Source organism: Betta splendens, chromosome 9, assembly GCF_900634795.4.
Source record: "Betta splendens chromosome 9, fBetSpl5.4, whole genome shotgun sequence".
Lineage (NCBI taxonomy): Eukaryota > Metazoa > Chordata > Actinopteri > Anabantiformes > Osphronemidae > Betta > Betta splendens.
Genome location: NC_040889.2, coordinates 8,077,583 through 8,103,449, shown reverse-complemented (window position 1 = coordinate 8,103,449; position 25,867 = coordinate 8,077,583). Strand labels below are relative to the sequence as shown.

At 42.3% G+C, this 25,867-nt stretch overlaps 2 protein-coding genes across 17 annotated transcripts in view; both read right to left on the bottom strand.

Moving 5' to 3' along the window:
* cald1a (caldesmon 1a) overlaps positions 1–15,158 on the bottom strand; it is a 224,633-nt gene extending 209,475 nt beyond the window's left edge. For 3 of the 11 annotated variants that reach the window (XR_008695499.1, XM_055511184.1, XM_055511187.1), the window contains exons 1-3: positions 15,006–15,155; positions 13,103–13,205; positions 12,198–12,346 (exon numbers count right to left, since the gene is read on the bottom strand). The gene's annotated coding sequence lies outside the window, so the exon portion shown is untranslated. Of the gene's footprint in view, positions 1–12,197; positions 12,347–13,102; positions 13,206–13,357; positions 13,395–15,005 lie in introns of those variants that run through there. The other 8 variants (XM_055511190.1, XM_041072526.2, XM_029160264.3 and 5 more) reach the window with 5 other exon arrangements.
* Positions 15,159–15,459: 301 nt separating this feature from the next.
* Positions 15,460–25,867, bottom strand: part of dock4b (dedicator of cytokinesis 4b) — a 100,276-nt gene continuing 89,868 nt past the window's right edge. For 2 of the 6 annotated variants that reach the window (XM_041072520.2, XM_041072522.2), the window contains 8 exons: positions 25,608–25,729; positions 24,732–24,843; positions 23,658–23,739; positions 22,368–22,477; positions 21,496–21,568; positions 20,030–20,146; positions 19,441–19,505; positions 15,460–17,619 (listed from right to left, as the gene is read on the bottom strand). In XM_041072520.2, the coding sequence (XP_040928454.1) occupies positions 17,167–17,619; positions 19,441–19,505; positions 20,030–20,146; positions 21,496–21,568; positions 22,368–22,477; positions 23,658–23,739; positions 24,732–24,843; positions 25,608–25,729 (1,134 nt within the window). In that variant the 3' untranslated portion in view covers positions 15,460–17,166. The remainder of the gene's footprint in view (positions 17,620–19,440; positions 19,506–20,029; positions 20,147–21,495; positions 21,569–22,367; positions 22,478–23,657; positions 23,740–24,731; positions 24,844–25,607; positions 25,730–25,867) is intronic. The other 4 variants (XM_029160241.3, XM_029160240.3, XM_029160242.3 and 1 more) reach the window with 3 other exon arrangements.

Here is a 25,867-nt window from a genome sequence, read left to right as displayed (position 1 = left end):
ATCAGGAAGATCAGGCGACCCACCTTCCAAGCAAATAGGATTTTGAAGATGAGGGATGCTTAAGCTCATGTTAGGTACAGTAACATTACATTTGTGTAACTACATTACACACTAAAATAAAAGGCCCTATCCTAGTTTTCATTAAGAAATTGCCAACAACAACCAGTTGTCTACTCTCTCCCTCCCATAGAATAGTCCTCAGTCTGCATATTTTACAGATCTACAGTATAGCTAAATGCTGAAAACAAAGGAATCATTCTCTGTCTGACTCTGGTTATGATTTACATCTTCAAACAAGGAAAACTGCAGAAAGGAACACTGGGTAAATGGTATGTGTGTGACTTTGGCATTTCTGGAATCCTGCCACAGCTTTTCTAACAAGATCTGGACGTAGAGCAGAACAGAAAGACAAAAGGTTAGTGCAGTCATAAAGTAGATGTGCTGATGATCTATAGTGACATTTATTTATCAAGTATGCAAAACATGTTTTTAAGAGCTGACAAACCATTTTTTAGATAAACATACTGTAAGATAAGATAAAGAGGAATACAAGAAAAGGCCAATATGGTAGAGGTTAAAACACATAACTTGGCAGCTTTTTACAAAGGTGAAACAACGATGCCCTTGAGATATCTAATTCTAATTCAGATTTTATAAAGGACAACTAAGTCAAACTGATGCCAGGGTCTTAACTGTCGAATAAAGCATGCTGCTCAAACCTGTTTAGATGGTTTTGCAGCCAAAAACATTTCTGTTTACACTGTAGGCATAATTATAAACTCTGCAAAACAGCAATGGTGCATCAACAGGGTCACCAGTAGACTCAGGTCAGTGAGTGTAATGTATTCTAATGGCCTCATTCCAACAAGGTGTAGACACAGAGTATTAAAGTGTCAGGCCCTAAGACTGCAACCGGTTTTAGAGATCTAGACAATAATTTAGGCAGATGAATCCTCATTCTGATAAGGACAAATCAGACATAAAATAAGCAGGTGACGTCCTCATTTACCTAGAGGAATATTGATGCTGCAAAAAGGAAGCATGAAGCATTAACTACAAAAGTGAGATGAAAAAGCCGAGTAGGAAATGACAATAAACTAGAAAAAGTAATTTCTCGAGAAATTACGTGGGAGAGCTGATCTGCTGCCGCAACGATGACAGACGCTGATTAAGCTGCTGACGTCAAAAAGTTGACTGCCTCCAAAAGTTGACTACGGCAAAAAGATGAAAACGATGAAAACGAGAAAACGTTGACAAAGAATAAAACGATGACAAAAGATGGTGATTTAAAAAAATTCCTAATTTGACCGAGCTGAAAAGTTGACCAAGGTGCATTGTTGACAATCATAAATAAGCTGACTAGCTTTTTGATTTAAAGAAACTATTTGTAAAGCATTACCTAACTGTGTAATCGTTTAATAAGTAGTAGATATTTACCAGTCAGAAACAAAAATCTTGCCATTTAAGGTAATGAATTACATTGGTGCTTTTATTTTGAAAGGATTTAGAGGTTGTGTGTGGGCAATTACTAAACTATAAAATAGTCGTTAGATAGTCATAATTTATCATTCAATAGCAAGAATAGCCCTATTAAAGCAAACGATTTAGATTTAGCCCTTTCAGAATAAAAGCACCCTATTTAAGTTTGAGTGGCTATTTACTGAACTCTAAAGTAGTCTCATTAACGATTGTAAGTATTCAGAACCACAAACTTTCTAATCAATCTTGCCATTAGAGGTAATAAATTGTAATTGGTGCTTTTATTTCGAAAGGATTTAGAGGAAATGTGTGGGGGTAATAGCGTAACTGTCAATTAGTTTTTAAATAATCATAATTACCCATTCAAAGGCAAAAACAGTGCAGTTAAAGCTAATAATTGGCATTGGTGCTTTTATTTTGAAAGGATGTAGAGGAAGCATGTGTGGGTAATTACTAAACTGTTAATCTATCTTTAAATAGTCATAATTACCCATCTAAAAGCAGAAATATTGCTATTAAAGCTAATTATTTGGCTTGGTGCTTTTATTTTGAAAGGATTTAGAGGAAGTGCGTGCTTAATCACTACACAATCCATTAGTGTGGTTGACTAATCAGCAACAAGCATGGAACTGCTCTGTACACTGAGCATCAGCAGTTTGACCTGTCAGTCAAATCTGCAGCTGCGCCATCGCCATGGAGACAAAAGGCGGAAAAATCAGGCTCACTCTGCTCTGTAAAAGCAGAGTTTCACCCTGTATAAACAGGCTTGTTCCAGCTAAACCATGATAGTTATCACAAAGATTATTTCATTTTACGAGTCCCAAGGCTTCAATGAGCAAATGGTGTGAATTTTATGTTTGAGGACAAAAGCTTGTAGCCACAGTGGCAATTTTAAAATACATCTCCTCTGTTTTTCTCCCCAGACGTCTGCGGAAAATTATCATTAGAGTCTATGGGAGAATTTCGGGATCTCTCTGCGCTTTGAGGTTGATAGCGACTAAAGTATAGGTCTGAGGGTAAAGCCAGACACACCATTAGACAGAAGACAATTATGACTACAATTTAGTGAAGTAATTACGTTGATAGAGTAAAAATTGTGGCTGTAGTGACGAGTTAGAGACAGAAGTTCTGTCTTAAAAAAGCGCACCTTCTCACTGTAGCTGTGACATCACGCACTCTAGCAGACGCAATACACACTAATGGAAAAGCTGAAAATTTAACAAAAACCACACCATATTTAAACGCTCAAGTCGAAAACTATAAAAGATACGAGGACGCTGATTTACACGGAGAACGCTGAAAGATGATAGACGCTTTTGACGTTGAAATGACGTTTCTACGCCAAAGTATGACGATGACAGAAGCTGACGAAAAGAGGCAAGTTGACAAAAAGTTGAACGATGATTCCCATAGACGACCATTATAAAAAAAACGACAAAAAACGTTGAATAACGTTAAAAGTTGAAAAGCTGAAAACGTCAAAAGTAATAGCCCCCATCTCCTAAAGACGACACACGTTTAGAAAGTTGAACGGCGATTCTACGACGAAGCGTTGAGACGATGAAAGCGACCGAAAAACGGGGCGAAATAATAAGAAGAAGAAAAATAAAGAGCGAAGATATCAATAGTGTGAGAGCTGTTCAGCTCTCCCACTAATAAACAAAATAATGTTTCTAACAAAAAAATCTTTCTAAAACAAATCTACTGTATACTAATAATTATTCATTATTAGGAAAATATTTTAATGAAGAAAGTCGATTAGCTGTTAAACCCAGTCCACAGTAATGGGAGTGTAAAGCGATGTGTCCTATATTGGCATATCCTGAGTTCACCTCATCTATAAATACTGAAGTTCTGAGGGGGAACAGGTGTGCATAGTTTCTGTCTGGAACAAGACGAAAAGCATCCATTCTGTGAATCCTCCTGTGATTACAACAATCTTATTGGATATCGTTTATTTGAACTGTGAAGAAAGACAAACTATTGGCAGAAAAAGGTAAACTTGTTTGGATAATAATCACAGCGACCCATAAGAGACCAAGCAAAAAAAGAAAAGAAATCTTTTTTGAAATACATAAAGATGATTAGTATCGCCTTGTGGTATTTTGAGCTGTTACTGTATATTAGTCATAATATAGATTTGCACCTGCAAGAATCAGTGTTAATGTTCGGAATCAGAATATAAAAATTCTGATTCTAGAATAATTCCATAATGTATACTGTAAATCCAAGCATGTGTGTCTTATACCCAACTTTCAAACATTGCCTAATTAATATACATATTTAACTAAAATTTACTTCCTGTGTTAGTTGGCTCAGTTCAGTGCCCAGTACCCTTGACTGAACTGGCCCTAAGCCTAAGGTCTGCTTATTGTGTAAGTGATATCTGAACTGCGTGTTTGTTCTAACCTGGCACAGCACACATCATCCCTAATGACTCATCGCAGTGCTTTCCTCGCTGCAGCTGTCTCCACCTAAGTGTTCTTCCTCTGACGACTGAGCTTTGCAGTGTATCTCTCACTCGTTACCTTTAAGCTCCATCCAAAACGGAACACACATTTCAAACAATTCTTCTGGGAAATGGAATGAAATTACAGAGGGGAACATGGAACAGCAACATGTTGACGAAGCAATTTTTTTGTAACACATCAACGATCAAGATGAACAGCCAGTTTGAGATCAGATGAGGGCTACCCCTCTGATGTAGACAAAAGAAAGCCTGTAGTTGATGCTAAGAAACAACAGTCACTGGTTTTCTGCCATGGCTCTAACCTCACAATAAAGACAAGGTGAACTGCTCATCCATGTTAGTCCAATTTTATATCTTTTAACCTCACTTGAAGTGGTCATTCCTGATGATATCATGTGTTCACTCATTAGATGTACAAACATACACTGTAGCTCCCTCACCATCATTAGGTTCAATTCACCGCCCCAAAACAGCAACACATTCCCTTGGCCATACACGTTCACACGCTCCAGGATTCACCACTTGATAAAAGAAAATAGACAACAACAACAAATCCTCTGTAATGTGAGGTTCATCCAAAATACCCTCGCAACAGCTAAGCAAAACATTTCCTTGACTGCCTTAGAAAAAATGCACACACACACACACACACACACACACACACACACACACACACACACACACACACACACACACACACACACACACACACACACACACACACACACACACACACACACACACACACACACACACACACACACACACACACACACACACACACACACACACACACACACACACACACACACGTGTGAACTTGTGACTTCCCAGATCATTTAGATTATTCCTGTAAAGGAAGTGTTGATAGAAAGCTACAAGTGTGGGACTGGCAGCGAGTTAATTAACAGCCACGTTTCCAGCCTCCCAAAGGGAAACAACACCTGTAGGGAGAGAAAGGGTCTGTGAAACCGACCTAACACACACTGGAGAAATTGTACTAAAGACATCATAGTACTGGAAGTGCTGCTTAGCTCACACTATACATGCAATTATATAATTTGTCAAGCTACATCTTACAGACATACAGGCACAATAGAGTGCGGGGAAAGAATTCTCTAGTAAACTGACCATGAACAGCAACGCTGACATGGACCAAGTAAAAGTAATGAGTGGAAGGCACTTTATACTTTTAGCTTTAAATAATTCTTTCATCATTGGTTGTTGGCTTGTGGTGGCTTTTTGGCTTTTAATTGACCTCGTAGATCTAGATGTTGTTTGTACCTTGTTTTGTGGAGATAAACTACTCCCTGCCCTCCAGTACCAGCTGGCTTTTATTTGTGACACCGTCTTCTCTTTTTGCTCCTTCGTATTATTTTACTTCTTCGTCCTTATATTCTGTTATGGTAGTTAAGCCACACTGACACTTTCTATTGGAAGGTTTTTGAAGGCGTTTAGAACTCAATTATAGACTAAAATCAATATGATAGCACTGCAGTTTGGTGCAACGAATGGAAAATGCACGCACAAAAGACTGGAACAAAGACACTGATACTTTTATTTCAGAAGGAAAAATATTGTTTATCTGTCTGTTTCTAATAAACACACGCTCACTAATGGTAAGCACTGCAAAACACTACTTTCATAGCAATCAGGCCCTTTTGATGCAGACAACATACAAAATGATTAAGTCTCATTGTTTAGATTTCTTCTCCAATGCACAGATAATGAGGCTGGACAATACACTGCAAAGCCCATTCTAATGTCAATATCCACGATACAAAGCTAGCACAGTAATTTATCACCAATTTCTTAGGAAAAAAGACCCTTTTCCATTTATTCAAATCAAACAGAATATAAAAAAATAAACTATCACACTTTATCACACACCAGTGGAGTTTAAGTGGTGTACACTGGCAACTGTGCAGTTTTAAGAAATTACTCAGAGCCTGGTGAAATTTGACATACTGTGAAATCAACATCATTGACGATAACCACCCGCAGCATGGCGCAAACACAAAGATAAATTCTGTCTGATATTACCTTTAGATTGGAGTTCAACAGTCTTTAAAAAGCAAGATGAGCCAGGCTGTGAAGAAAAGGGGAAATATTCATTTTTGCACCCCACATGGGGAGTGGTATGATATGGCTTTCATTTCTCTGCAGCAATCAAATTTGAGAGTGGAAATGGCAACAAGCATCCAGAGGCCTGCTGGCAGCAGCGTGCCTCGCAGACAAAGGCGCTGCTGGTGCCCTGCAAACGGCATGCTGCTTTCAGCGGCGCTATGATGCCTTTGCCGAATAATGGGCATAATAAATCAACTGCTGGAGGAGAGGTGGCAGGAAAAAGCGTTCGGAGAGGCACTGATGGTATGGATACATACAGAACACGGATACTGCCCACAGACTGCTTAGATCTGGGTTCATCCACAACACAGTGGGCATCTTTTAAGTCAACCTTAGAGAAGGCATACAACAAATCAGACTTGCTCTATCTAAGTGTATGGACAGAGAGCACGGCTATATATAGGAGGGGCATACTCTTCAACATTAATCACAGATTTCAAAAGTTTGTGTCTCTGCAGAGAAACATGTCCGTTGTCCTTAGTATAGCGCATATGGCACAGTCTCTGTTGTGGTCTGCTTTGCAGAGCCAGCATTGTTTAGGGCATATTTCAAACATCTGACACAGTTAGGACGGAACATAAGCTTTAGGTTCAGAGATAATCCCTCAAAGAGAAAGAAAGAAGTACAAGCACCAGAAAATGATGAAAAACGGAGTAACATGCTGCAGGAAATAAGTGTTTCAGTTGTGTTTTAACAAAGGAAAAGAGAAAAAAAAATGGAGAAAAACAGACTTCAATCAAGAGATGACTACAGTGGGTCCAATAAGGAAAAGATATCTGCAGTGCATGACTCAATGCCGATTGCATGCAATTGCCCCGGCAGCAATGAAAATAAAAAATAAAATAATGAAAAGAGAAGACACCTATTCCAAAAATCTAGACAAACAGAGGCCTATGCTAATTCTTTCTTTATCTTGATACAACACAATTAGCTTCTGTTGCTCACTACTTCAGAACTACAACTGCAGACAAATAGAGGTGGGCAGAGGAGGTGCAGATGAGTCATCTCATTTCTCATGTGAGAATAAGGCCTAAGAAAGAATCCATCTTTTGTTCTCAGCAGGTTGAGAGCTTACTATTCCCACCTGACACCACCTCTCCTCTGTGGTACACACTATAGAACCTGCTCAGATAGCTCCAGAGGGCTGCAATTCCCTCTGCAATTCTCTCCGTTTCACAACTAAGGCTCTTATCAACACACACACACACACAAAAGAAGAACTATTAAACTTGTCCATACCAGCGAGGTGCGTCACAGTGAAGTAGGCACACACTAGGCTATGCATGCAATATATTTACCAGACTTGACATTACAGTTTGAAATCTAAATAGAGGCTTAGCTAGAAATACCAAAAGTGCCTCTTGGGCACTGTAAAGTGGCACCTACTCAGTGTGGCTGCTAGTGCTGGCACACACAAGAACAGGACGCACACTTACAGTACTTCTATTTGTCAGGGAAGCTGCAGCGCGTGTGCGCACACACACACACACACACACGCACACACACACACACACACACACACACACACACACACACACACACACACACACACACACACACACACACACACACACACACACACACACACACACACACACAGTCGGGTTTGTCATTAACGTGGGGACTTCCCATTGACATAATGCCTTCCTTAGCCCCTAACCATCACAAATAAAGGCCTCTAATCTTCAACGTCTAATCTTCACTCTAATCTGAACCGAAACTCAATTTTAGCCACAGCCCTAAAATCACATCTTGACCCTTAAAAAAAAAAAAAAAAAAAAAGCTTTTGGACCAGTGGGGACCTGCCAAGTGTCCCCACGTCGAAGGAAAAACGTGCACACACACACACACACACACACACACACACACACACACACACACACACACACACACACACACACACACACACACACACACACACACACACACACACACACACACACACACACACACACACACACACACACACACACACACACACACACACACACACACACACACACACACACACACACACACACACACACACACACACACACACACACGCTTCTATCACATATTGTGCCACACACACATGGCTGGGCTCCCAGTAGACCATTGGATCATGTTGCTTCACTATAGGATGAGCAGTACTTGAGATGGCAGACAGAACGTTTTCTTTTACTGGCCTGCCAAAAGATGTCATTGTACTTTCAGCATCAGTAGGACCTCTGCTGTTCTCACACACTGTGCTTTATTCCTGCGCGCCTGCCAATGCTAAAAAGCATTACCTTCATCTGCCGCTGTTGAAAACATTAAGACCTGAGCAGCACATGAAACTACAGTACGACAGCAGGTGTATTTCATTATGTCCTAGAACATTGGGTGGATATGATCCATGAGAGGTATGCAACGGATGCCAATCGCTGCAATAAGTAGACCCACAACTCAAACTTTAAAAAGCCCTTAACAGTTAGGGGCATTATAAAATATCAGTATGAATAAATACTGTAAAATCCCTTTTTAAGAGATTTACAGATATATTGTAGTCTTTACATGTGGTACATAACTGGGCTGACAGTAGCTTTATAAATCAGAATATCTATTGTACTATAAAAAGTTAAACCACTCCTTCATTTTCCCTTTTTATATGATTTATACAGTATGTTCTATTTATAAAACAATTATGCCTATTGTTTACCACATTCATCACCATGGTTTTATGTGGCATGAGTACAATGTACTGATAGAACTGAATAAAAAAAATCATCTGCCAAATTATAATCCATATTGTGAAAATGTTGTTAATGTTTCAGGTTGAGTGTTCATCTGATCAACGTCTCAATTCTAAGGTTGTCCAGTACAAAGAAGGTACTGTAGTAATATGCATGTGGATGCTCAATACTGATTGATGCTGGAATCACCAAGGGAGCATATGGGAAGGTGATAAAGAAACTGAAAGGATTAGATCAGTACAGCACTAATCACATTGCCATTTAGACCAAAATTGATTTCCATAGGAAGGACCCCCAGCCTTAGGGCATCCACAGGCCAGTCTCATCATTCAGAACCCATGGCCTTATTCAATAGAAGCTAAAGGTCTGATATTTATAAGGAAGCTAATTAGCTTAGTTTCTCACCATGCTAAGTAGCAGATCCACCAAATCAATCCAATCACTGTGACCCACCCAGGGACACCTGCCTCTGTTACTGCTTGCAAAAATTTTGCATCATTTTTATTAGCTAGTACAGTAGGTGCAGCCAAGCAATGTTTGTTGGTCTAATGAGTTTCCGGAAAAGCAATTTTTCTCCTCTACTGAGCTGTCAACAAAACCTTTACTTTAACGGAGATTCACATAATCTGGTCACCCTAGTAGTGAGTTTACATAATTACAGTAGCAGTGGTAGACTAGTCTATTTGTCCAGACTTTCACACAGAAAAAGCAACAATACTTACTTAATGAGTCGATTGTTTGACTTTATGTAAAGCCAAAATACTGTTCCTTTTTAGCAATAAATAAACAGGTTTGTTAAACTGTACAGTACATTCATTAGTCACTGCTAGTGTCAATGACGACTGGTATGTGCAGTACTGTACTGTTCACTCAATGTAACTAGTAAGTAAAATTTTATATGGATTTTAATAAAAGAGATAAGCACAGAAGGCCAAGAGGTTTTGACAATTTAACTGGGTAAACAGATAGCAGGAAGCACAAGAGAAAAAAGAAACACACAGGCACTAAGAGCTGAAAGGTCCTCCAATCGTACCAGGCAGCTTTCTGTACTGTAAATATGTCCCACTTGGTGGGAATCAGTGTAAAAGGCAGCTAGCAGCTGGTGCTTAGCGGGGTCCTGCTGGCCCAAGCCCACAGCCGCTCCGGCTCACTGATGAAGACAGATGGATTGGGCCACAGCCCTGACGCAGGAAACACACCCCCGAGCCGGCAGATTAGAGCCAAGCTTCCGATGGAGCTCTGATAGCCCACTGAGGGAGCGAGAGCAGACTGGGCGGAGGACTAATGCTCGGTGCACTGGCGGCTCTTCACATGAACTTTTGAACCAAGAGGTGATATGGAATAAGGTCGGCTCAATATCAACGTTTGAGTGAAACTGTGCAGGGAGACTGCAAATGCCAGAACTTCTATAGCCTCATTACACACTAGCACCGTATACAGTACACAGATGTGGGAGAGGACATCCAGGTAGTACTGCTCATGTTCAGAGTGGTGTTACTGTAGATCCTCTCATTATTTTCCCTTTACTGAAACAATCCACAGAGCGATTACAGCAGAAGAGTGGTCAGGAAGACTAAAACCACGGTTGACCTCAAATGCTGTAGGTACTGGAACTGTTGGCCAGATCATCTCCATTCTAACTATCCTATCTTCCAAATGCACCATGCTCATATTTTAAGGGAGGGTTCCCAGTAGGAAAAGAGAAGGCATCAATTAATATAGTAGCCCTGGAAGGATCCCCTGCTAGGTGTGATACAGCTGGCTCAGGCACACCTCTGACTGACTTAGTGTGATGAGAGCATAATTAAGACTGCAGCACATTAACAGATGGCCACAGTTTTACACTCTGAATGAGAGAGCGCGAACATTATGCCATCAAAAAGGTCTCGTTTAATACATTACTCAAAGATGCTGGAAACAGCAAATTGACTGCAATAACTGTTTGAAAAATGTAAATTAAAATTAGCAATAAGCTAATTTTGAATACACTAGACCACCATGCAAACTTAATATTTACTCAGTCAAAAAAAAATACAAACTTTCAGCAAATTTCCTGAACAAGACTTGCATCACAACGGCCCAGCTCATCATGTTTACCTTTATTTTTACCTTTCATTCTGCTGGCCCTTTGTTTAGTTTTGCCCCATCCAAATAGGATAAAAAAGTTAATAGAAGAGGAACCTCGGGGAGCAGATGAGAAAACAGTAGTCACGATGCAAGCCACACACAATTTGATGACATGACCAGAAAAATCAATAGGAATTCATTGTGAGTAACCCCCTCAGCTCTTCACTGCCAGAACAAAAGAACAATTTGGTGCTGTCTGGCCGAAGCAGTAATAACCCAGTATAGTTGTTCTCCTGCAGGAATCAAACAGTGCAGCAGCCTCCCTTGGCTTAAAACCTGATGCCACCCACACAAGCCCCTGGACACTGGCCACTAAATTGTCAATGTTGCTTTTAAGTTAACTGCAGTCAATGCAAATGGAAAAATAAAAAGTTTTCAGAGAGTAAGAATGGTTTCTCCTTAAAAGCCAGTTGATGAAGTTATGGTTTTAGCCAAACTCAGTATGTGACATACAACATACGCAAGTCACTCATAATTCTATTCTATTCTGTCTTGAGAGCTATATTAACAACTGTCAGTATTGCACTGAATAACAAGTGCTGTTATTAAAAGACCTTCATATACTTCATAGATGTACTGACAATGTTAAATAATACATTTAGATGTAATTAATTTCAGTGCAGACCTTTTCTACACCAAGAGAAGGGATGTCAGTTTAAGTCTTTTGTATGAAGGTGTGGGAAGGGCTTAATCAGACAGACACTCATTAACCTCAGCATGAACACAGTAGGTGTGTTCCCCAGCTAAATGTCACTGAAACAAATTTAAAAGCAGATGTAAAGCCTCTGTTTCCTTAACTGGTCAAATTATTATTTATTTTCGGTTCAAAATCTAGATTGATAGCAGATTTTAATTTGCGTACTACTTGCGTATAACACACATTTTTGCCCTTTCCTTTGAGGAAAGTTGTATTGTACTGTAGTACCTGCACTACTTAAAAGCTTCTGTCTGTATGGCACAGAACGGAGCAAACTGTAGGAGCTTCCCTCCTACTGACCTTATTGTGTCACCCTCTCTGCCCTAGTGTAACCCTGAACTGGTTTTTAACTCAACAGCAAACCCTTATGGGGACAACATTTCAAAATCTCACCTGACCTTATGTTTATTCATGTGTGTAAGAGAAACAAGAGCGGTCTATTCACAGCTGAACTAGCCAGGCAGAACTAAGGCAATCACCCAAGAGAGTCAGGGTGGAGAGAGCCTCACATTTAATTTAGTAGCCTCCTCAAGGAGAACAAGGGCAGGTCAGAGCAAGAGGTTACATAAGGGCGGAAGAGTACCTTTTACCACGGCTGGCTTGATGCACGTCTTGATCCAGCTGAGCTCTGGTCCTGCCGTGCAGACTGCTGAACCACAGGGTTAGGGGTGAAAGCCACGACCAAGCTCAGTAAACAGGGTCGCCATTTGCTGTTCTTCAGAGGATGACTCACTGGAAAGAATATAATGATGAGAACTGCACTGATGGCACAAGTATAGCAGTGTTTGTTCACCATTATTTTTACTCAACATGCTTTCACAGCTATAGTAATTCCTTCTACTCATTCTCAGCCATTTGAGTACAATTTCCACATTTTTTTGGGAAATGATCAAAAGAGTTTTCAGCTACTACTACTACTACTACTACTAATACAGTATCAGAAACTAAAAGCAATGTGTGATGATCCCACTTCTAAGAAAAAATTCAAATCTTATCTGTAAATGGCTGCAAATAAAAAGTGCCTTATTCATGTTTTTATACATCCTTATACATATCAATTACTAGCCTGCTATGCTGGCATTGTGGAAATTTTCCAGTCAATTTAAACTTAAAAATCCTCATGGAGAATCAGCTGCAGCTACTGTAAATCAAGCATCCTTGGGACTACAGCATCTTCAGTATATTGAGTCACCCTATATTTTCATAAATTATGCAGATTGACTTATTTTATTTGTGAATGTGTGATACTGAAGTTCCCTCTCTGGGAATAATGAGATTCTAAATAAATACATTTTAATATACAGTAATTTAGCTCATGTTTAACTAAACTATTACAACAGCAATGTTAGTTAGGCTATTAAGCTCTGTGCTGATGCACGAACGCTGAACCTTGTGTTGCACCTTCCTGCAATGGTTTTAGAAAAATACAGCATAAATCTGTAGGGAAATATACGTGTCATCAGTAAAAGCACACACACACACACACACCTGTATTTTCCTTTCTCCTGATCTCTGTCTTGTGCTCCTCTTCAACTTTTCACGCATTTCAAACTAGCATTCAACTCCCCATTCAGATGAGGCAATAGTCATCCTGTGAGGACAGCACAAGTAAAAAAAAATTAAACTTCAGTCATCGTGCCATTAAAAACAACCTGGAGTATTTGAAGCTGTCAGGTGAAAAACCTTCCATAAGCTGCAGAACACAACAGAGCAGATATAGGAGAGGAGCGAGATAAAACACACCATCTATTCTTGCGAGTATCTCTTTGAAACTTCTCTTCAGTGTGAGATGGAGGTTTCTTTGCTCCCTGCAGAGCTGCTCCAGCTTCTGCTCTCCCTGGAGAGATTTGCAGAGCGAGACAAACACCTTGGGTTTCTCTGCGGCTGTGTGTTCTCCAAAATTTGCCCGAGGCAACTTTAAATTAATACCTAGCACTGTCTTCTCCCCTGATAATTATGTATCATCACCCCTGAAGGCTATAAATGGAGGATGTTTAGTGCTTGTATAATAGGGCTAAACTGTTCCGCAAAAATCTCATGCTGGATATAATGAATGCTGCATCTTTTAGAAATGTGTTGAACGACTAAACAATTGTATGGCGCTCTGCAGGTTCATAATATTTACATGTTATTATTACAGTAGGCCCATTTTTTCCTGTGCTATAGCTCCATTTGCTGTGTGGAGACTATAGTATTTATGGCCACTATAAAACACACTACTCTCTGACATCAGCAGAAATTTGTCTCCTCTTGAACTTCTCCTGTCCTTTGTTCAGGTCACGCTTTGTTTACTATTCCCACAAATCAAATGTAGCTCTTATCCCATTAGCATGGCTGACTGACATGGAGATCTGTACCCAACAATCCTCAAGGCTCCATGAGTGTCAGAGGCATGTCCATGCGCCCTCTGCCTACAAGGAGACTCTGCGATTAGCTGGGAATTCATTCCGGACATGATAATTGCTGTCAAATTACAGCCAGCCTCCAACAATTACGATGAGGGCTGACAGGTGAAGTGCGTCCATCCTCCAGTCGCCACGGCGCACACATGCAGTATGTTGGTGAGGCAATACACATGAACACCATTTACAATTGTTCAAGGTCCCCTGGTCTGGCAGCACAGTTCCATTAACACAGCTGCTGTGTGGATTATAGAGCGGGAGCAGGCTTCAGTTCAACTGTGATACGGAGTAATTAGATGCTTTGTAGACAGGGAACTCAATGTGTCTTCTGTTATCACACACACACTAGTGACTCATCGCCAGCCTCTGAACCACATGGGCCTGTGGCTGAGGTCTACAGGCTTTAACGCCCTGTGTGGTTGATGGCCAAGCATGTTCAATTCATAGAGGGGAGGACATGAACAACTGAGCTAATCACACAGTCATATAAGTGCTTTATGAATCTGCTTTATCTTATCTGAATGCCAGCAATGAGATGTAGGGACACGACATAAGACTTCGTCAGACTCGCAGAGTAATAAAACAGACATTATGTGGCCGTTAAAGCAAAGCAAAACAGAAAAAAAACAAAAATTAGTAAATTCTACTGGATATTAAATAAAGCAATTAGCATACAGCCTACAAAAAAAACGTTATTTGCTAACGGTTAATCACAAAATGTTTAGCTTGCTGCAAAGGGTAGTGCACTGCGCTAATGTTTTTTTTAAATAATGTGACCCATTTAACAATGTGTATTTTAGTTTAGTTTACTAACTTACCTAATGCTACTATTAGCAATGTCATTCATATTAGCTAGCGTTACTGTAAATTCGTTTCCGTTACAGAAAGCAAATAGCAGCTTACGTCATAACCACTGTTACAACCATCAAAAAGAGTAAATCATTTATACACTTAACATAAGAAGATTAACACAAATATGCACTAATTACCGTACTGGTGCAACAGTTTTGAGGACTTTCTTTAATGATGTGGGCAGCAACACCAGACACTAATTCCCGCTGAAACCTAATCAGCGCACACCTGATTGGCTCCGCCCCACTGTCAAACACATGAGCGGCGGGACGCTCGGGTATGTTTGACCACATGGGTCAGCGGAACTAAAGCAAAAGTTCGGCCCCGACTACGTTAAACCAGATCAGGATCGCCCAAACCTGCTTTAATTTACCGTTAAGCTTTCAGACTTTACACTTCAACTATAGCTAAAGCAACATACGTGTATTAAAAGGCCAAATACTTACAGAGTACAAAGACACGCGTGACACCGCCCATCTCCATTGTAGCGCTGTGTTACCGCTATTAGTAACAGGTGCGCTTGTTCTAGTCACAGCGTCAGCCGGCTCCACGTGACCGCGGGCGCGTTTAGCTTGAAAACATGCTCATCGATCCAGATATGTTACAGTTTATTATCAGTTTATTGAACTAAATGTGTTAGGCGTCATTACGCATGACCTTAGTCTGTCTACACTCACAAAACCATAAAAGTTTGAACATTTATAATAATAATTTGCTGCTTCAACATTACATTCAAAGCTGTAAATTGTTATAGCTACATTTTGTTAAAAACACAATATTTACATTAATTGTAATACACAAATTTTATATTTGGCATACTTACATTAATCTCATCATCATTTACAAGTTCTCAAGTACTGATTAAGGTGAATATTTAATCTCAAAAATTCACAACAAATCAGAAAGTAAATTAACCATACAAAAAATTAGGCATACAAACAATACTAAAGCTAATTCCCCCCGAAAAATGTGACATGAAATTTAAAAATGAATTATTTTATGGCAATATTTGCTCTGTTCTACAGTGTATTATCCGTCTGCAACTGAGCTCTTAGTGCACTGCAACTATGCAGTGGTTGAAATGTGTTTATAGAGCAGTCAACTCACGTCCGTCTTTTTAATTAAACGCAAAGTAAATTTTAACTGTACAAATATTTGACAATGATTAGTCTGTAAATATTTTTCCAGGAGAGTGTCAGGCCTCGTGTTTTAAGGTCACTGCTGACACTGAGACTCTCTTCCAATTACTGCTCTGTTCAATAGCGAGATTATAATAACAGTACTGGTCACACAGAATAAAATCTTGTTTGTGCTTTACAACGGATCGGTTACAGTTTAATTGGAATTTGTGGGTATAACTGTGTTAAAAGATCTCTTTCCTAAAACACCTTTTTAGCGGAAAATATGCAAGCATTTGAGTCCAGGACCAGCAAAACAGAACAAAAGTGTCTTTACAGCAAATTGTTCATTATCCTTTGGCACAAATCCCCCTAAAGATCCATTGTCATGTACAGTACATCATGCAGAAGGAATGAGGGTGCATTCACATAAATGGTCGATGATATATTCCAGCTGTTTAACAAACATGCAGTTTCACTCCCACTTGCTCACGTGTTTGGTCCAGGATTGTGATTTTTTCACTTGGTAAACAGTACGAGGTTGATTTTAGGATTCTAGGACAGAAATAGGCAGTAGATTGGGTTATTAAGGTAGAGATTCACTGTAAGCCTCAGGATTCCTAGTATTACTGTGCTCAAGTTACATTTATTTTAGTTTAATGTTTGATTCTATTGTGTGTGCAGATATGATAACTCAGGAACACACCCTTGTCTACAACACTTGACTGCAATGCATACTGGAGGCTTCTAGCACCTTTATAGCCATAAAGTATACAAATGTACAGTTTCTTTAAAAAAAGCGTGCAAGACTCATGAATAAAAGACTCTTTTTTCAATACTTAAGGCAAAAACAATTTTCATTTATACCAATATACATAGATTGGAGATTATCACATCTATCAAAACGGTTTGTCTGAAGTGTTCTGATGATGTGAGCGATGATGGGAACCAGTTTTATGTCGAAAGCTGAAAGTGCAGGATGACCACATCCAAGTCAATGCAATGCCTCTGCTGAATACAGCCAGTTTCCTGACTGTTAATGTGTATGCTTGAATCTTTCACTGGAGTTTTGATCGGGAATGCCACACTGAAGAGACAAAAAAAATGGAGTGCCCAGTAGAAAAGTGCAAAATACGCCAGTGTGTTTCTTCCGCCTCCTTCCATCGGCCTCAACCAGCACCTATAGCTGTGACACCTTCCTGGGCAGAGGCCTCGGTCTTGGGACTCGAGGATCTGAGGTCCCGTCCAGCTTCATGCTGCCTGTGCGAAGCTGGTGAGGCTTGGGCGGCAGGGCGGGGGCGTCCGTCTGCGGGGGGATGGAGAGGCTGTGGGGCAGCGGGACGGGCCGCCGGGGGTTGTTCCTCTCATACACGCTGTAGGGAGGCGGAGTCTTGTTCTCCCTCCGGATGGGCTCCTCCGAGCTGGAGACGGAGGTGGGCAAGGTGGCGGGCGGTGGGAGAGGATGGGGCGCGTGATCGCCTGCCGGCAGCTCGGTGCCCGAGGCCTCTGACACGCTGCAGCGGCTGAGGGAGGAGATGCCACTGCTGTAGCTCCCGGACAGGACCGGGGAGTTGGAGACCAGGCTAGTGGACTGGCACTCGGTGGGTGAAGGGGTGAAAGGTGGCACGATGGTCTAGAGGGACAGAACAGATGACAGCAATTCATCAGCGTCTTCTCTTTCTTACACCTGTGGATTACTGTGGTCTCTTGTTTTATTGAACATTGCTTTAGTAGGATTTATATTTAACATTCAAATTGTGGCCAGTGTGTATCTTCTTTTCTCCTGTTGCCAAAACACATGCTGACACAGGCATAACGCAACAATAAATACTAAAAAAAAAGAAGAGTCAGTGAACAGATTGAGAGGGCCAGGTTCTTCCACTCCATCAACCAGCACTGTGCACCCAGACGAGACAACACAATATGCTGCACTTCCCTCCTCAAAAATCCAATCACTCATCAAAATGTTTTTCTACACAATTACACCATGCTGCTATTATATCTGCGAACATTTAATTGGATCTAGTGTCATATACAATTTATCAGCAGGGCTGGATTGTTCATGCTACAGGGGGCACACACAAAGGGGTGTCCATTTGACATGCACCAGCGGCCAGTGGGTTAGCAGATAAAATCCATATATATATATATATATATATATATATATATATATATATATAGTATGAATTACAGTACAATGCTGACACGCAGTTTAAACGTCTGATCCAGTTTGCTATGAGTAAGTGCAACTGTGTCAGACTGGCAGCATGTGTTTTCTCCAGGCCCACTGCTGTCCTGGGGTTTGTGGCCCGGTAATGGGCCCCTGGCTGCACTAGCTGATGCGTGTGTTGGTGTTTGTGTTGGTGTGCCAGATAATGGGGCCTGCTGGAGGTCTGCAGAGGAACCAGCTCTCGCTGTGCCATGATGGGCATCTTGGTCCTCCGCTCCAGGCCGCTCTCCTCTGCCGCCACGGCAACCACACACACACACACACACACACACACACACACACACACACACACACACACACACACACACACACACACACACACACACACACACACACACACACACACACACACGTCTGATTGACAGAGCCTGCTGCGTGCCAAGCTGCCACTCACACTTTGGTTTCCATGGTTGCTCGCTCTCTCTCTCTCTCTGCATTTTCAGTTGTTGTCACATATAAGAGTACACACCACACCCGTAACAAAGCTGGGAGCAGCACTCTTATTTGTTTCAAGCTCACAAAGACGATAACAAGTAGTAAGAGACAGGCTTCAGTTCACCAGAGTTTAAAAACATCATTTTACCCTCATTAAGGGCTTACTCAGAGCTTAGTTAACCTTTCCTGGACCTCTCCTGCTTCCACACACTGGCATCAACTACTAAGAGGGTCATTAAGAATAAATCACAGCTTGGAGACAAAGCAAGAGTCAATCAGTTATCTGTAGATAAACATAAAAACACTCAAGATCAGAGATCTGGCGCTTAAAAGCTCAGTTGCAAGATGCAGAATAGAATATTCAGCAACGCACCAAGGGCTCATTATAAATGTTCAAAAATAAAAACAGAACAAATAGGGTGCGTAGTGATGTGGTGAAGTTGGGTATAGTAGATGTATTTTAGCTTCACCAGGTGATATCCTCACACAGCGGTCGACATCTATCAGATGTACATTTAGCTAATGCAGTAAATGCCCTCCAGTCAGTCCTGCTTTAGGTCCTCTTTAGGACAGGCGTGTCATAAAAACTACAAAATCAGCAGGATCGGAGCAGATAGCAGCCTCAGTGAGCAGTAATGCAGTGCTCCCCAGCCTGATGGTTGACACAGAGTAAGATAAAGACCCTAAAGCTAGAGCCAGTAAGATGTTAACAGAGCAGGATAAAGGCCCCCGGGGCAGCCGGTACGCGAGGTCAGGCTATCTCTGGGAAAGAAGAGAAACACAACCAACCTTCTGCGGCGATCTGGAAGTGGGGACAGGTGACTGCGACCCCATGCTTTTAGCCGAGGAGCCTGCTGACAGTCCGATCAAAGAGAGGGAGAGATCAAAGAAAACAGGGCAAATTAATTCAGACCAGTGTTTCCTCACATTCACCGGGATGACGCATCATGAGTCATGCAAACATACAGTGCACGCATGGAGCCAAGGAGGCCAGTGGCTTAAAGCATCAATGAATCAAAGAGGTGCTGATGTTCTGCCGGTCCTTTAGGCTCCTTTAAGCTGTTTTTACATCTAACAGCTGTTACTGCTTTTTGCAAAGGCGACAGGAGAAAGAGGGGAAAACACTCCATCAGCTTATGACACTGCTGGGTTGCGCTATTCATAAGAAAGCACTAGGGAAGGAAGCGAGTTTTCTGCATCTGTAAACAAGCAAACAACTAGAAACAGTTTGGAGTTGAGGAAGGAGACGATTTCTGACATGTAAAGACAGGCTACGAAGGCTACAAGCAGCAGCTGAGAGCAGGTGGAGAAGGCGCCAGGCGTCGAAAGTTGAAGAGGAAAATAAGCTGGTTGTTCATCTGAGGATTGGCCAGTTTACCTGAGTAATGTGGCCTAGGAGGCACGGGAGGGCATAGCAACTTGCCAGCAGAGTCAGAGAAGGATGGAGCGCCCTCTTTGGCACTGTCTAGGCTCCAGCTACTGGGTGTGGGTCTCACTTACAGTGCACAGAAACATCACAGGTCACATGACAGGTTATGGGACAGGACAGCATGAGAATACAGTGAACGGTGGAGTCACAAACACACGCACAGGTACGCATGCGCACGCACGCACACGCACACGCACACACACACACACACACACAAAAACACGCTGCATTATTTTAATATTTTTGTCAGACATGAAGTCTAATCTTTGGGACCTGATGTTTTTTAGTATTTGTTTTTGGCAGATGTGTGAACGGTCAAATAAAATGATTGACTGACACTACAGTTGACTTAAATGTCCCATTTGCTCACTTCTAAGACTAACGTGTCACATTTAATCACACCTTTAGCTCTAAAGTAGCTATTTTTGTAAACATATATTTATTTTTATTGAGGGGCAAACGAGAGACCCAGTGTGTTTGTTTGAATATTCTTTTATCTACAGTTTTAATTGTGATTATGTTTCAAAAGCAAAAGCGTGACACACAACCATTTTCTGCAATCACAGGTTTTGTGCAAGTTCTTGCACCTTTTGTCATCGTCATATGCCTGGAGGTGTCGCGTCTCCACATTGTGGCAGTTCATCTATTCCTCACCGCATTAGTTAGAGCCCACATTTGACTCGCACCCGGGGGGCCTGCGATTGTGTGCGAGTCACAGGGAAGCTATCGCGTCCACACCTTCTGTCTTTATTTCAAAGGTGTCTCTTCCTCATGTCGCCTTAATTGATTCACCAACTTCCTTCTTTTTTTGTGGGGGTGAGCAGCGCGGGTTTACTTTACTGTATACTCAGAGTGTGGCTGAAGTTTGAAGAAATGCAATCAACACCAAGAACAAACACTTCATGTGTTTTAAATTTCACACGGGAGGAGGAAATTAACTTTCAGCCTCACTTTACAGGTACAGTAAGTTCTTCCTCGTATGCATCCCACACCCATAAGCACTCTAGGACAGTTTGGTTACTTGCTATGCTCCTACTCTTTTATCTGTAGGGATGAAGGCAACGTTGTGAAGATGTAAAATGAAGACATGACGTAGACGGTGCGTCAGGTGGGAGTTGAATAAAAATGGAACCCAAAATGCAGGCGTTTGGATGCATTTCAGCGTGTGTCGAGCTCCCTGACCGAGCCGACGCCTCCAATCACTCTGCGGTCAATCTGTCACGCGTACAGTAGAGTAGAGCAACGCGTGGACACTGAGCAGCAGAAAGGTTAAAGCTGCACAGTGCTAAATGAGAATAAATGTCCTTTAAGTAACAACATAACAGTAGGGACGGCTGTACAGGCTGCTACACATGCCGGCATCGGTATTCTGCTGCAGAGCATGAAGGAAAACAAGATAAAAGACTGTGATTTACCTTTGTCTGGTGCTGAGAGGTTGGGGTCACTTCTTGGTAGAGTGGTATCACCTATCTGATGAGGAGGAGCTCTCTGCACACAGAAGGAGGAGACGACCCAATTACTGGGTGAAACAGTGTGTTTGTCATGTAGCGTAGGTAAATACTGTGGTCAATAGTCACAGTATCGGGGGTAAAGATAAATATCAGGTATTTATTTCCTAATCCAACAAGAAGAGAAGAGACACAGACAGCAGCAGAGTTGGTGTAGAAGGTGTGATATCCTTTATGTGTAGCAGTGAGTGATATTCAATTGTTTTTTTGCTCTAATTGCAGAAATGTGTGATTTATTACATTTAATGTACATGAAGAGTTGAGATCAAAACCTTCAAAGCTTAGGTACTTGTCCTTCACCGTCACATTCAAACGTTATATTTGAATCAACACAAGCAAAGTGAGACAACATTGTGAACAAAAAGATAAAAGATGAACAGATTTCAAAGCACACTGTATTTTTCAGTAGCTTAGTTACTGAAGGAGGAGGTGGCTGCGTTAAAAAGCCACTGGCTACAACTGAAATATCACCTCTTGTCGTGTCGCCTATTTTTACTGCGGTAACAGTTTTAAATACTGCATTAGTTTTTTTTATTGACACCAATTTCCAGACTTTAATAAAACATCATCATAATGTCAGCTGTTATTGCAAACTGCTATTTTCAGCTTCAAAAAGGACCTTGATCCAGAAGCAATATTTCCCTCGGAGACGGAAGTCACTGATTGTGATGCGATGCGAAGGTGACCTTGTGTTCTGCCCCAGTGTTCACTTACTTTCGCTTCCTAACAGTGCACTTAGTTGGACAATTAAAATCAATTCTGTGTGTCAGCGTGCTAACCTGTGCAGGGTCCAGCGGGTTGGGGAAGATGGCGCTGACTGGCCTCTCTCTCGGAGACAAGCAGGCATTTTCTCTGGAATGCTTGTGTTTCTCTGCCATTTGAGGCGAACCTGGAACGGATGGTGTGGAATGTCACAAACGGAGACCCACGAACACACGGCGCAGGAAAACACGAGAGAGTGAGGGGCTGCAGACCCGCCAATGCTCCGCAATCAGGAAAGGCCAATCTCCCCTTCCCCCTCAAAGCCGCTCGCTATTCTCTCTGGCTCACTAACTCCACAACATGATAAATGGCCTGCCCGCCCACACACACACACACACACACACACACACACACACACACACACACACACACACACACACACACACACACACACACACAGGCTACTCACCACCTCTGCTAGACTGGACAATTGCAACTGACAAAAAAACACGTGTTAAGCCTCAACATAAAACATATGTAACACCCCAACAGTGATAAACAGAAACATCCCACCACACACACACACACTCACAGATATGCTAAATCCCACTCGCACCTTTCCCACACCTGGCACAATCTACTGTAAAGATCTTGATCCATTAGTGAATATGATAGCGCTGTCACACTGTATGAGCACCATTCCCATGGCTGGCTCTCAGTGGACCAGAGCACACAAGCAATAATTCTCTACATGCTTTATGGGTGGACAGAGGCCACTTTTATAAGGGCGGCGCTGCTGCCAGCAGCTCGCCAAAGGGGAGTGTATACGCTTTCATAAACGTCTTCATATATTCTTTCTTTTTATGATGTGTCAGAAAAACGTTGGCAAGCAGCAAAAAACAGGGGCAGAAGCAACATATGAGATATTTACATGTCAGAGAGGAGGCTGGACTGAACTGAGATCGTTTGAGGTCCAGGAGGACAGTTCCATCGAGCTGTAATCATGTCTTGTATTCTCACCAGCTCCATGTTTCTTTAACAACATTTGTCTTCAGCGCTCAGCTCACTTCATTTTTCATCTGGCTTATTCCATATTCCCTCTGTTTCTCCAACTCTAACTTTCTACTCATGTCCTCTATTGTTCTCTCTTTTGATTCTCGCCCCTTACCAGCATGTACCGTTTAACCTCGCTAACCTCAGCAGACAGGACACTGCGGCAGAAAACATTGCGTCTCTGTAAGGTCAAAGGTTAAGTCCCCGGGTTTGATGAGCCCTTGCTGAATGTCGCTCTGATGTAAATTGAGATAACGACTAAAAGCAGAGAGGAGCGTGACGTGTGAGACGAGCCTTTCTGCGGAGTGACTCACCTCTGGCGCTGGAGGGGGCTGAGCTGGTGACGTTGGGTGAGGCGGAGTGGTTGGAGCTGAGGCTTGAGGTAGATGGACTGGGCTGCAGGTGGGCACGACGACAAAAACAACAACTGCGTCATTATCTCACCAAGATAAACAACATTAAATGTGTCATGTATTTGTATCATATGTTACAACGTGTTTGTGTGCAAATGTGTCTGTTAACACTAAAAACTCCCCCATTCATCTTTTATTAATGAAACGATAACAACCCCCAGCCCTGCATGTATATATAGTACAGTAAGTATTGCAGAATATTCAGCAAAGGCTGATTGTTGGACGGAAAACTTTCAGCTAAATGTTCTGTGCTTCAAGGGAAAAAAAAATCAAAAACATGAAAAATACATTAAGAAGAATAAAAAGAATATTTTAGAAGATATACAGCCCTAAACTTCTATCGCTGATCAAAAAGAGATAGAACGTGTTTGTACAAAAATGTACATACAAAGCACAGCAGAGTTCATTGATGAAACATTAAAATTTAAGTATCGCGTCTCCAGGGGAATGAGAGTTAAAGGCTCGGCCCATCTTCACAATCCCGTTTGAGTGAACGCCACTTGATCTGTAGGATAAAATGTATAGATTTCAACGCGGACGAGCAGTATCTTTGCGTTCGGTCAGATCCCAGACAGGCTCTCCCCCCGTTTCTCCCCCGCCTGCTGCTTCAGGCCTGCCAGGTGCAGCGGACGGCTTGCCAGGAGTTGTCGGCAGCTTTCTGAATTGGCCAAATCTAGTTTAGATTACTGCCCAACTGCAGCGGGCTCCCTGGACCGGCCGCACAAAGCAGTGTGTCCCTATTTGACGCAATCATGACAATTTGCTGGGCCAGACAAAGCTGTGAACCGGCGCAGGAGGAAGACAGAAAGGAAAGAGAAGAGAAATGAGGACAAAATGGGGCGAGAGCTCTTAAAAAGGACTGCATGTGAAAAATTAGAGGACGGACGAACTGCGTTGTGTTATGGACTCAATCTGCTATTTTAGAGTGTTGGTGAAAGGAGGATGGAGGTACTGTAGGTGTGTCTGACAGATCACCTGCATGTTAAAGACTTCATCCGAGCTCTCTGACTGCCCAGTGATGTTGCTGACTTCATTGGAGGCCTGGGACGACAGAGAGGACGAGGAATAGCGATTCACCGCAGGGTAGCTGGGCGAACTGAGGGGGGAGAGAAAGAGGGAGAGGGTGGGGTTGGCTTTTGGTAAATGGAGGCTGGTTTTGTTATTATGTTTGGTTAGACTTTTAGATGTACTCACCCAACATTCAGCACGAAGGACAAAGCGGTGGACAAAAAGCCAGGTGGGGAGGGAGAGAGACAAACAGGCAGAAAATGTCAGATTAGACAAAGATAATCGATGCAGCAATCACAGCATTTCATCAAGTAGTCGGCAGAAGTGTAAAAGAAAGGTTAGAGAACAAGCACAAAGGGGGTTTTAAAGGAAGGTTAAAGCAGAAGGTAAAAATCAAATCCAATGTACCTGGGGTTTGTGTTCTCAATAGAGAAAAATCTAAAGTGAATAAGCAAAACACAAAATGTCACTCGGAGGCCGAGGTGACGTGTGAGTGTTTTTTTGGCATCGCGGAGCCGCGCTTCTCGGGATCAGACTGTGGATGCAGAATGTCACAACTAGACAGAGTGGCAGGGTCACTGCACACATGAAAACACAGCCTGCCCGCTGGCCCGGCAGCAGCCACACACCAGAGTCCCCACGGTGCCAGTCAGACCCCCCCCCCCCCCACACACACACACACCTATTGTATGCCCAGATGGAGGCACAGAGGTAGAAAAAAGAGGAAGCACGGAGGTGAGGTGGGGACACAGGAAAGCAGTGAGATGAAGACAGGTGTGGACATGTGAGGGAAGTTCAGACTGAGGTAAAAAGCTTCTCGGCTGGGCTGCGTCTTCTTCCTACCTCCGCCTTGCGACCGTCCTGCCGCCCTCCGGGCTAATGATGCTGGGCACCGAGTTCCTGCACGGCCGCGGACTTCCATTGGTGAAGTGGACGGGGCTGGCGCGCACATACGCCGGAAACTCCTGGGGGTTGAAATTGGAGAAAGAGAAAAGAGCCCATTGTTAAATGCTCCTCCGTGCCAGCGTGGGTTATGTAAATAACACACGATGAAGGGAGCGCGGCTAATGAGGGGTGGCTTATGCCTCGCCGAACTGAGGGGT